The sequence below is a fragment of the Morone saxatilis genome, unplaced genomic scaffold, assembly GCF_004916995.1.
Source record: "Morone saxatilis isolate NCDOM2014 unplaced genomic scaffold, NCSU_SB_2.0 Contig16, whole genome shotgun sequence".
Lineage (NCBI taxonomy): Eukaryota > Metazoa > Chordata > Actinopteri > Moronidae > Morone > Morone saxatilis.
This window is the reverse complement of record NW_023339718.1, coordinates 18285205-18296068: the sequence shown is the minus strand read 5'-3', so window position 1 is coordinate 18296068 and position 10864 is coordinate 18285205. Positions and strand designations below refer to the sequence as shown.

The 10864-nt window shown below is 40.7% G+C and overlaps 2 protein-coding genes across 4 annotated transcripts in view; one reads left to right on the top strand and one right to left on the bottom strand.

Moving 5' to 3' along the window:
- Nucleotides 1-3571, top strand: part of coq5 (coenzyme Q5, methyltransferase) — a 6358-nt gene extending 2787 nt beyond the window's left edge. Inside the window, exons 4-7 of one of the 2 annotated variants that reach the window (XM_035658417.1) lie at nt 1115-1224; nt 1305-1393; nt 2239-2350; nt 2894-3571. In XM_035658417.1, the coding sequence (XP_035514310.1) occupies nt 1115-1224; nt 1305-1393; nt 2239-2350; nt 2894-2995 (413 nt within the window). In that variant the 3' untranslated portion in view covers nt 2996-3571. The remainder of the gene's footprint in view (nt 1-1114; nt 1225-1304; nt 1394-2238; nt 2351-2893) is intronic. The other variant, XM_035658419.1, reaches the window with a different exon arrangement.
- Nucleotides 3572-3862: 291 nt separating this feature from the next.
- The window catches only part of znrf3 (zinc and ring finger 3), a 64885-nt gene continuing 57883 nt past the window's right edge, over nt 3863-10864 (bottom strand). For both annotated transcript variants that reach the window (XM_035658415.1, XM_035658416.1), the window contains exons 6-8: nt 9676-9843; nt 7253-7355; nt 3863-7105 (exon numbers count right to left, since the gene is read on the bottom strand). In XM_035658415.1, coding sequence (XP_035514308.1) covers nt 5358-7105; nt 7253-7355; nt 9676-9843 — 2019 coding nt within the window. In that variant the 3' untranslated portion in view covers nt 3863-5357. The remainder of the gene's footprint in view (nt 7106-7252; nt 7356-9675; nt 9844-10864) is intronic.

Here is a 10864-nt window from a genome sequence, read left to right as displayed (position 1 = left end):
TTAGTTTAATGTATTGTTTTTTTACATCAGACATGTTCTTAAATGCAAACACAACATTAAAACAATCTAAAAATGAAGTTCTACAACTATAGATGTGTGCTTTAACTCAAGTTGATGCTGTCATTAAGTTAGTTAATGTTGTGTTGGTTATTTTCAAGTTGGATATTTGAGAAATAATCATCTCCATCTTCCAGTACTGGCACAGATTGCACACAGATACTTGTGCTCCATTTTCCAGCACAGACAGTGAGCGGCTGTTCAGCTCTGTGTCTCACATCTTGGATGAGAAGAGAAACAGACTCAGCTGCAGCGAGGCAGAGCTTCCCTGGCATAAAAGGGCGGCTATGTTACAACAAGAAAAACATTGGCATCTGTCAAACAAACACTGCATCAGTATTGGCCCAGAATCTCCCAATCGGTGCATTCCTACCTTTTTAAAAGTAAGGTGTTGAATATTGAAACAGATAATTGTCATCCATCTGGAAAAGAGCATTCGAAGATGTGGTCAGTTATTCATAAAAACAAGCTCTATGATTGGAAACAGAAGATTTAGTACAGTAATGCCGGCAGCCATGAACTAGAGTAGTTTCATATTCACCTGTTGAGAGTCAAGTCAGTATGGAAATAACACAGACTGGTGGGGATGTTAATAATTTATAACTTGGATAGCTTCATCATTCACCATCGTGTAAGCATTTCTATCTAATATGATCATCGGTAGAATGAGGTTCGTATTATGGAACCCAGTGTGCAGTGAAATAAGCTGAGCCATTGTTAATGTCTTGGAACATTAATATAAATTTAATTTGTGCCGACATTCACTTCAAAGCATCCAAATCACACTCCTGAGACTGAGAACAGCACACTGACTGGAAGTGCAGATGGATTTATTTATTTATTTTTTTTAATTATAGGTGTGAGAGGTTTCTGTGCAACCATGCGTGACCTGAGCAGAGTACATAATAACTGCAGGATTATGAAACAGAACTGGAATTACAGCTACAAGTGCATCAAAACTGCAATCAGCCCTCAGCTCTTGGGATCTGAGGAGAAAGTAAAGTTGAAATAAAGAGTTTGTCATTTTTGACTCGTGTCTTTCTGTGTTAATGTGCATCAGGTCTGTCGTGGGTGGTGGGGGATGCAGAGGAGCTGCCCTTTGATGATGACCAGTTTGATATTTATACCATCGCCTTTGGCATTCGAAACGTCACCCATATAGATCAGGTAACTGACCGAACCATTACATTACTTGTTTGACTAATCATTGGTGAACTCATTTAATCAGACTAAATTTCTTTTGTCAGGCACTGCAGGAGGCCCTGCGGGTCCTGAAGCCTGGTGGCAGGTTCATGTGCCTAGAGTTCAGCAAAGTGACAAATCCGGTGTTGGCAAGGTAAGTAAGGAGGAGTGTTCGCTCATGATGACTTGGTGTGAATATGAATCAACCTTGTAAATTTCAGAAGGTCTTTTATGATTTATTGCTGTCATCACAAATGCAACAACACATTTTAACAGCTTGTGTGCTCACAGGCAAACAAGTGTTTATCCAAGCTGAAACAAGGGAAATCTGTGGGAAAATGAACACGTAACAGTAATCAGTCCCATCCTATTCTAGGAGCAGTTAGTTAGATGTGCTACACGTTGCATTTTTCATTGAAGTGGGTTAAGCAGTTAATGTAATTTTCCTGAAAGGGGGCCTTTTCCATAATTGGTACAATTGAGAAACAACCTTTTGCTTCGTGTGGTTTGGACAAACACTGCCCTCTTCTGGTGTTGTACCTCAAAGTAATTCAGCAGATTGCCTGTTAAACGTGTCTTGGCTACGTGTGGGTGGCAAACGTGCCATGGAGGGCCAGTAGTCTGTGGAGGGTTTCAGACTCCACCATCTGGTTAGCACTTCAATAAGAGAGGAAGAGTTCATGAGTGAAATCACCTGTTGAAACCTGCAGACTGTTGTCGCTCATGGTTAACTACCCCTGCTGCAGAGGCTTGATGAGGCTGCCAGTCTTTTAATAATTCCACAAATGCTTCAAAAGCAGCATAGATATAAACATGTTACATGTAGTGGTAAAAGTGCTGTTTACTCTATGTAAACAAACCTATCCTAGAGGGTTATAGACCTAATTGTAAGTCCATGTATGAAAGATCTTGGAGACATTACAGATTGGCAGCAGTTTCCAAGTCTGAGAAAGTAGCTTTTGGCTCCCTTGAAAACTTGTATCCTTTTCTATTTTTCAGGCTTTATGACACATACAGTTTCCAGATGATCCCAGTTTTGGGAGAGGTGATTGCTGGAGACTGGAAGTCATACCAGTATCTGGTAGAAAGCATCCGCAAGTTCCCGGACCAGGTGAGAAAAATGGATTCCTCAATTTGTATCATTGCTACTCCTTAATTTGGATTTGATTTACACCAAGTTAGGCCTACTTTTCATTTTGATTGTACAGATGCTATTATACACATTTTCTTGTTGTATAGTGTTGCTTTTGTCATTTAAGCTTGATATTTCTGCTCCTCATATTTTCCATAAACGTTTTATTAATTTTGCTTCTTCTATCGACATTTTAAAAAAATAGTTGATTCCATGTTTAACTTTTAAATGCCATGAAAATAGTCAGAAGTGGGCAGCCAAAGTGATGTATTCAGCAGCATTCAAATCATATTAATGTAATTCATTAATTTATACGGAGAAAATTGGTAAATCATCACAAAATCTAGAACCAGATATTTTTTAATGTGATAAATGACGTGAATGATTAATGAATTAGTTCAGCACTGTTTTCATTGGTTTGAATTATTTGAAGCCAAAGTCACCAGTATAACTAGGGGCAGTAGTGTCACTTTGTGATTTCATTGTTGGTGAAGTAGTTTCTTTATTCTTTTTCTTCTGCAGGAGGAGTTTAAAGGAATGATTGAGGACGCAGGTTTCTACTGTGTGCATTACCACAACCTCACTGGCGGAGTTGTGGCTCTTCACTCTGGTTTCAAGCTCTGAGATGCACTCCTAACATCTTGTATGAACAAAGCAAAAAGACACTGTGTTTCAGGCTCTTCTGCCTGTATGACAGACTATCTGCAGTTCTGAGTTCTCTGACATGAATTTCAGAGCATGAAGCCCCAAAGCTCTTCTCTGCAGATGTCACTGCACAAGAGGTCAGTGGACATATTTATTGTTAATTAAACTGTACAGCTGTACTTATTAGCATAAAGAATTCCACTCTAAAAACTCAAATGTCACTGTATCAGTGTTAACTGGAAAGTGAGTGTAACCATCTGAGTGCAGTCAGTTTTGAATAGTTTTGTAACGCATATGTTTTGGCAATAAATAATAAAAGTTGCAAAAGTTGATCTCAGTATCTGAGTGGATAATTCTCAATGCTAAAGAAGGCAAATAATACTAATGATAATACAATTACTACAACTAACTTTCAGAAAGCACAAATCTCAATGTGGAATGCAAATAATGGAAAAGAGGACACCACAGCATCAGTTACTTGAATAAAACTGTATATTTTACAGATCTTTGTACACTTTAATTACAAAACTGTATGGTACTAAAGTTTTAAAATCAGTTTTTTGGTCAGAGAAGATTTAATCGTCTTGTGTGCAATTACCATGTATATACAAAGTCTCATGTTAGTGATTTTTCTCAAAATAAAAAGCAACCAAATAACTCAAACGTTCATACACTCTGAACATAAGACATGGCTTAAAGATAAATATATTAGTAAATAAATATTCAGAGAACATATTTCCATTTATGAAATGTGTTTGCTATACAGGTACAGAAATATACACAGATTGATTTCTAGCCTTTTTTAAACATTTGTAATGGTAATGACAGAAAATAATTATATTCTTAAAAAATTAAAAAATATTAATTTTTGTACACATTTTAATCTTCTTAAGTGCTAGAAACAATAACAAAAAAAATTAAATAGTGACTCAAGTACCCCAAAATGTTATATTTGCAGTAGGTACATCTCTATGCAAAAGGCAAGATTAGATTCTCACTTGATTACAGCACTGGGTTAACTTATAAATAGGGTTATTTCAGAAAGTTTTCCTCTGTGTAGAGAATGTGTATATTTCATAGAAACAGTATAAAAACAGTCTGCAGGACAAACAGAAAGGCATGAATGACAAGCATTGATATCGCGAGTATGTATTATGCATGGCACGATATGATTCAAACGGATACACTGTGGTATGTATAACTGCATTGTTTAAAAAAAAAAAAAAAAAAAGTCACAGTACAATAAGGAACCCTTATGAAATATGAGTCTTTTCCAGCTACTTTCCTTTGGCCTTTTTTATACATGCTAGAACCTTTATAGATATTTATGCCTCATTGAGGAAATTGGGTAAGTGACAGCAAAAATACACTTTTAAGGGCTTCCAAACAAGAGGTAGAGTGCTACACTCTACTTTTGAAGAAATCTACTGACCCCGAAACACTGTCACTTTAGTCTGGAGTTTGACTAAAAGTGGTGCAGTGTCTTTAGATATTGCTACAAATAGCTTACCAGCATAAGGCTTTCATGTTGCTCTGGCACATCTCATACAGGTAGGCCACTATTGGACAGAAATGCAATGCATAAAACAAATTCTGTATTAATTTGAATAGAGACCAGTGTCAGCCTTGCATTCACATTTCTATGCATTTTTCTGTAATATATAGCTTCTTCTCCTCAGAGAAATGTGTGGGTCACAGACACTTAGAAAGACCCATTTCCCTGCTCTTGAAAAAAGTAAAAAAAAAAACAACAACAATCATGTCTTTCTGTTTTGGTATAGCTATGTCCGTACAACCTATTTGAGTTGGTGGTTGAAGCTTTATAGGCAGTCAGTGTTCATGTGCGCACATATACATGTAGATGTTTGTGAATTAAGAGTGTACTTTTTTTTTGTAGAGAAAAATCTCAGATTTCTAGATCTTGCACAACAGATCTCTATCTCGTTCTTGACAAAATCTGAAAAAAAATCTCACAAGAAATTGGCCCGGAGTACTTTAGCGCTGAAGGAGCCTAACCCTTGATGGCAGCAGACAGTCTGCAAATAGATGCCAATACCAACCTTCTTCTAGTTTCAGTTAACAACCTCCATCCGTATGTCTTTGTCTCAGTGCTATAGTAACATAGTTTGGTGCTGAGACGTTTGTGGCCACAGGAATGAACTTGATACACTGTATATCTAGAAATGACAGGCCATTTCAGTAGAAATCCACACAATCTAAGATGATAACATTCAGCGCTCAGAGAGCAAGGTTAGAACAAGGCAGCTGAGGGTTTCAATGATTGACTGACTGATACGGTACCAAATACATACTTTTGAGTCCTTTCTCTCTGAGCTCAAGTTCATAAACCCAGACCTCCGTCATTTGTTGAAGTACTGCTTCGCAATGCAGTGGGGCTTGCAGAAAGCTGAGGGTGGAACAAAGCCCTGGTCTCCTCCTCCTGAGGGTATGGCTGACCTCTAAAATGTCCTGAGGTGAAGTACCCCTCCCTGGGCTCATGTTGCTCCCCTGTCCGCACCTCTGCCTCCACTGTGACACTAATGGGCAATAAACTGCTCTGAGTCTCTGCCCCTGTGCCCAATTCACAATCTGTGTCCTCAGGAATTATGGGTATTCTCTGGTTGAGTTCGCAGCAGCCCTGTCCAGAGCAGGCCTCTGAGTCTGCATGCGCATACTGCACATTAACAGCGTAGTCCTCAGTGTAACGCCCTGCTGTGGCCCTGTGGACCTTCATCTCTTTGTAGAAGCAGCAAGGCAGCCCTTCGTAGCTGACCTGGTCTGAGGAAGGGCACATGTGCTCAGGAGCAAAGTAGTTCTTGGAGGTTGAGCTCTGAATGTCCACCCCCCTGTGAAAGCGTCCTGTGGCCAGAGGCCCAGCTTGGTCCGAGTCCTGCCCTTTGCACTCCACATTGGGAGGAAGCACCTCAAAGCAGCAGCTACAGGCTGCAGCCCCAAGCTCCCCCGACTCCTCCTGTGGCCCTTTTCCCCTGTCTGCTCCGGTAGCCTCTGGAGCCCCGGCTGAGGTAGTGCTAGTGTTGCTGTTCTCCCTGGGTTCCAGTGATGAGCGACTGCTGTAGTTGGGCTCCAAACTGCAGTTGGAGAGGTGGTCCCCCGAGTTATATCCCGATGCTCCAGGAGGGAGCTGTAGGCAGTCATGCCCCAAGGGAGCAGAGGATGATGAGTCCTCAGCAGGAACTGTGGTGCAAGCTGCAGCCCCTGCTTCCCCCGTGGAGCCCCTACATGGACTCTTACTCCGGTAGACATAAGGATCGTAGTCACTGCTCAGTGAGCTGCGGAAGGTAGAGCAGCTACCATACACCCCCTGGTTGCTGACCTCAGTACAGTCCAACATGGAGTCACTGGAGGAGCAGTGGCACTGGCCTGAGCTGCTGCTGCTACTGTCACTACCAGGGCAGTCAGCAAGGTAACCACTGCACACTGAGCGGTGACCATGGTAACAGCTCAGGCCAGAAGTACTGCCGTTATCACCTATCCTTGAAGAAGAGGCAGGTGCCATGTGTACCACTGTTGGGTATAACAGCCCCTGCTGAAAGGCCCTGCTGTGGTGGCCCTTGTGGGCTCCTCCTCCACCAAGCTGCCCTGCCATAGCAGGCCCTTGGCCCCCCTCAGGCTGTTGAGGGAAAGTCAACCCCTGAAAATAGTAGTGCTGGTACATAGTCTCGTACTGCGAGAAGCAGGCTGCTCTGGAAAAATTGCGACCATGGAACTTGGGTCGTTTGAAAGCAGCATGATGCGGCTGTGCTGGGTATGCTGGAGGGCCGCGGTGCTCTAATCCGCAGTGGTGAGGGTTGAGTGAGTGGTCCAGATGGAGGGTGGGGTGGTAGCTCCGGAGAAAGGCAGACGTTGATTGGGGTGGGTACAGACCTTGAGGATCTGGATGCTGGTCAACAGTAAGCACAGTGATGGGGTTGCCATGGGGGTCCATGCTGGTTCTGGTTGGGTAGGCGGTCACCTGGCCAGCCCGGTGCACCCTGCCAGGATAATGGACTGGCAGCACCACCCGTTGCCGGCCGTGGACTGGGTTGCCAGGGTCCATGCACGCTGGTCCTGGATTTCCCTTCTTTTGCTCTGTGAAAAGAAATAATGTAACATTTAAAATCTCACAAATTAAAAGTAACTTGGTGTGTTTTTTATAACCAGGGAACGTTTGTGCTAACAAAAGATATTTTATCTAAACATCAAAGCAAACTAGTCAGAGGTTGTACACCAACTCACCGATGATATTGTGTCTACAGTGAGGACAGGTGTGATGCTGGAGCAGCCAGGGGTCGACACATTTCTTATGAAATCTGTGAGCACAAGGGATAACCCGCAGCTCCTGTAGGGGAAGATACAAGATTTAATTGTAAGATACACAGATGACCTTTTTTAAAATTACTTTTATGACTGTATTAGAATTTTTACATGTCAAATGTGAATTAATATTTGCAATTTGTTTAAAAACAACACAAAAGTACCCAAACAACAGGGCAAGCTAAAGTATTCTTCCTGCATTTTTGGTTAATTAAACCAAATTATTGGCATCAGTCCAATGTACACACAGTGAGGTTTGGGTGAAATGTCCAAGTGAACTGTTGCTATTAATTTAATTCAAGAGAAAAGCTTAGAGAAAAAAAAAAAACTTGTGCTCACATTACTTATTTGTGAAGTTAAGGATCTTTAAACCTGCCTAGTAACACCTTAACATACGTTAATAGATTTATTTTGAAGGTAGAGTTTGTTCATTTCTTCCCGAGGCAGTACAGTAGTCCTGCAGTGTATTTGTGAAACGGTTAAGTTATTGTTTAATGGCTTGAACCAGCAATTTAGGCACTAACTACTGCAAGTCACAATTACAGAAGTATCTGCACATGATGTTGGTGAATTACTGCAATAGGTCAACTTATACAGGCCTATTGTCATTTTTACAAGTGCATTTTCAAGGCAACTCAAAGACAACTCCCAAAAGTATTAAGTTTCCTATGTATGTATAATTGTTATGTTATGTATAATGACAAACTGCAACGCGGTTCAAATTCTCAGAGGGTGAATGAATGTGTAGTTGACAGCATCTGCATGTCCAGAGGGTGGCAGCAAAGCTATACAAAACTGTCAACTGTAGTGACGGTTGTGTGTCTAATAAAGTTTTTTAACTCAGGAGCCAACTTTACATCATGCAACAAACAAAACTCTTAAGTAGATGCCACACCACAGTACAAATACAACTTTGATGCTCAATGTCACCACTTTCTGGAACAAAACAAACAAGAGGCTTACACTTGAGGATTGATATGAAAAGAATGCAGCACTTTGTATTCAGACGGAGAACTGGCATGGAGGAATTCCAAGACACAAAAGCAGGAGCACTAGGAATATGAATTATAATATTCTTTTCCAGTGAGAGCTCTTTCACTGCCATAAATACTTCACTCTAAAGCTTAATGTGACTCATCTTTGGGTTCTTTTCCACCCTAGCTTTTGTTGCTTGGTTCACTGCTCAAAAACGGCTTTGATGCCATTCAGCCTTTTATATCGCCACTTCCTCTGTGCAATCCTGGCGCCATGCTTTGTTGTGTTTTCTTCTCCTTCTTACCGAAGAGACACATAACCACAAAAAAAAAAAAAAAACACATACACCAAGTATGTCCCCATGGGCACTGGGGTTTGCCCCTCCAGCGTCCGTACTGAGGGTGAGCAATGCTGTTACAGTAAACCCTCAAAGTCCAAGATTAGGATGCATATTTTGACAATGACTCTTTTAAAAGGATTAAAGAAGGCCACACTGGGAAAACAGGAAGCATAATCACAACCCAATGTACTCTGGGTACCGTTATCTCTCCAGGTGCTCTGAAAGACTGAACTAAACATCTAAAAGGCGCAGGAAAGAACGTCACTGAAGATCGCAGGACTGCGGTCCCCGGGCACATCAGGGGAACTTCCATTCTATTGTCCACACAACTGCATTATGTTTCATGTCTACAGAAAATGTAATGAAAAGAAAACAAGCTCAGTGGGTAGATGACCACAGTAACACAGCCAGAGTTAAGAGGTTTGGCTCCCACATGGTCCACTTTTGCACGCATGGTACTGTGAGGCACTTTGGATAAAAAGCATTCACAAAATACAGACGATGTGTGTTGCTTCTGAGTCTGCGTTAAACCATTCTGCGTCAGGTTAATTGTTACTCAAAATGCACCCCCGGTTGTGCAATGAATGAGTTTTTCAAATCAATATTCTCTTGTCTTATAAAAGTCAGTATAAATGCTAAAGCATTCCCTTTTTTCCCTCATAAAATCTAAATGAGCCTGGTTTATTCAATAGGAGTATAGTGAGTACAGAAACTATTGAGACTATGTTTGAGGTTTGAGAAGTTTGTCAGCAAGTTGAGGTATAAAAAAAATTACAGAAAAACACTTGTTTAGTTGTCACTTATGGATTAGCTACCAGTGCATGTGGACTGACTTAAAAGTTGATTTTAAAATAGTATACATACATATGAACACAGAAAACAAGACATTTTTATATTTGTTTTCATTGTAAGAGCTGGCATAGCAACCCATGTAATACAGCAAGCCACCAATTATGCAATTAATACCATTGTTTGAATCATAGCGTTTAGATATAAAAGTCAAATATAAAGTCAAAATGTCTTTTCTTACCTCCCCGTCAATGTACTTCTCCAGGCAGATGGCACAGTCGGAGGTGGAGCTGCTGCTCAGTGAATCCGAGGCTCCACAGCTGCTCTCGCGCTGGCCCTTTCCTTTGGCCTTGAACTTTCTTGTCTCCATCTTTTCCAAGGCTTGGATGGCCATTCTATTCATGGAGCTCTGTAGTAGGGAGGGAGGTGGGACAGGGTCAGTGGGAATATCTGCATGTTTGATGAGCCACATTTAACTTTTAAAAATCACCCTCTTAAAGCTCTTTAGAGAGGGACCCAAAATACAACCTTAAAATCACTTAACCTAAGACAAGTCAGTAATTATGTTTTTAAGCAAACATCCTGTCTATACGTCAGTGTTGGCAAGTGTTTACTATTGAACTGTGTTCCTCATTGCTGATGTTAATGTGCGATGGTTGATGTTGTCATGATTTCAGACTTTTCCCCTTGACACGCTACATCATTTTGCAATGTTTGACTGATGCATTAGCAATTCTCTCTGGCTCTAACTCCCTAGTCTCTTTTTATCTTTAATTTGCTTCGTGTTGCCTTAAAAATTTTACTTATTAAAAAATGGGGACTGATAACTTGACACATACAGAACTACTTATTTGGATTTAACTAAATGATTCACATGTGTAGCAGGCACTGTGATTTATAAGCCTGAACTGCTAGTGCATCACTCGTGTATAAAGTTATTTATGCTTAGGCTTAACTAAACTAGGGTCTCCAGAGGGTGTTTCTTCCTTTTTGTTGCCTCATAACTAGATAATTGTAGACTTTTTAAGAACATGCGGACATCCTGGTCAGCAAGGGAGCAATAAAAATTGGCATGAAAGTCACTCTCATCACAGGGTTGACAAACATGAAACATGAGGACTTAAAATGTGTATCTTCAGTTTGTAATTAACTGTAGTCTTGTGAGGGCAAACCCTTGAGGAACACTTCACCAAGCCAAAAATATTTTAAAAAATGTTATACTCTTTACAGTTAAATTGTATAGAAAATGTTTACTGTATAAACACTATTTACTCCACAAGAAGCTCATTCATTTTTCACATTTCAGGAAGGAAAAGTTGTTACATGTGACGAAGTTGCCCCTAGTGTGAGCTGTTAATTAACCACCAAAGGAAGTCATGACCAAGTCATCTGCTGCTGTGACACACATATACACCCACACACCCACACAC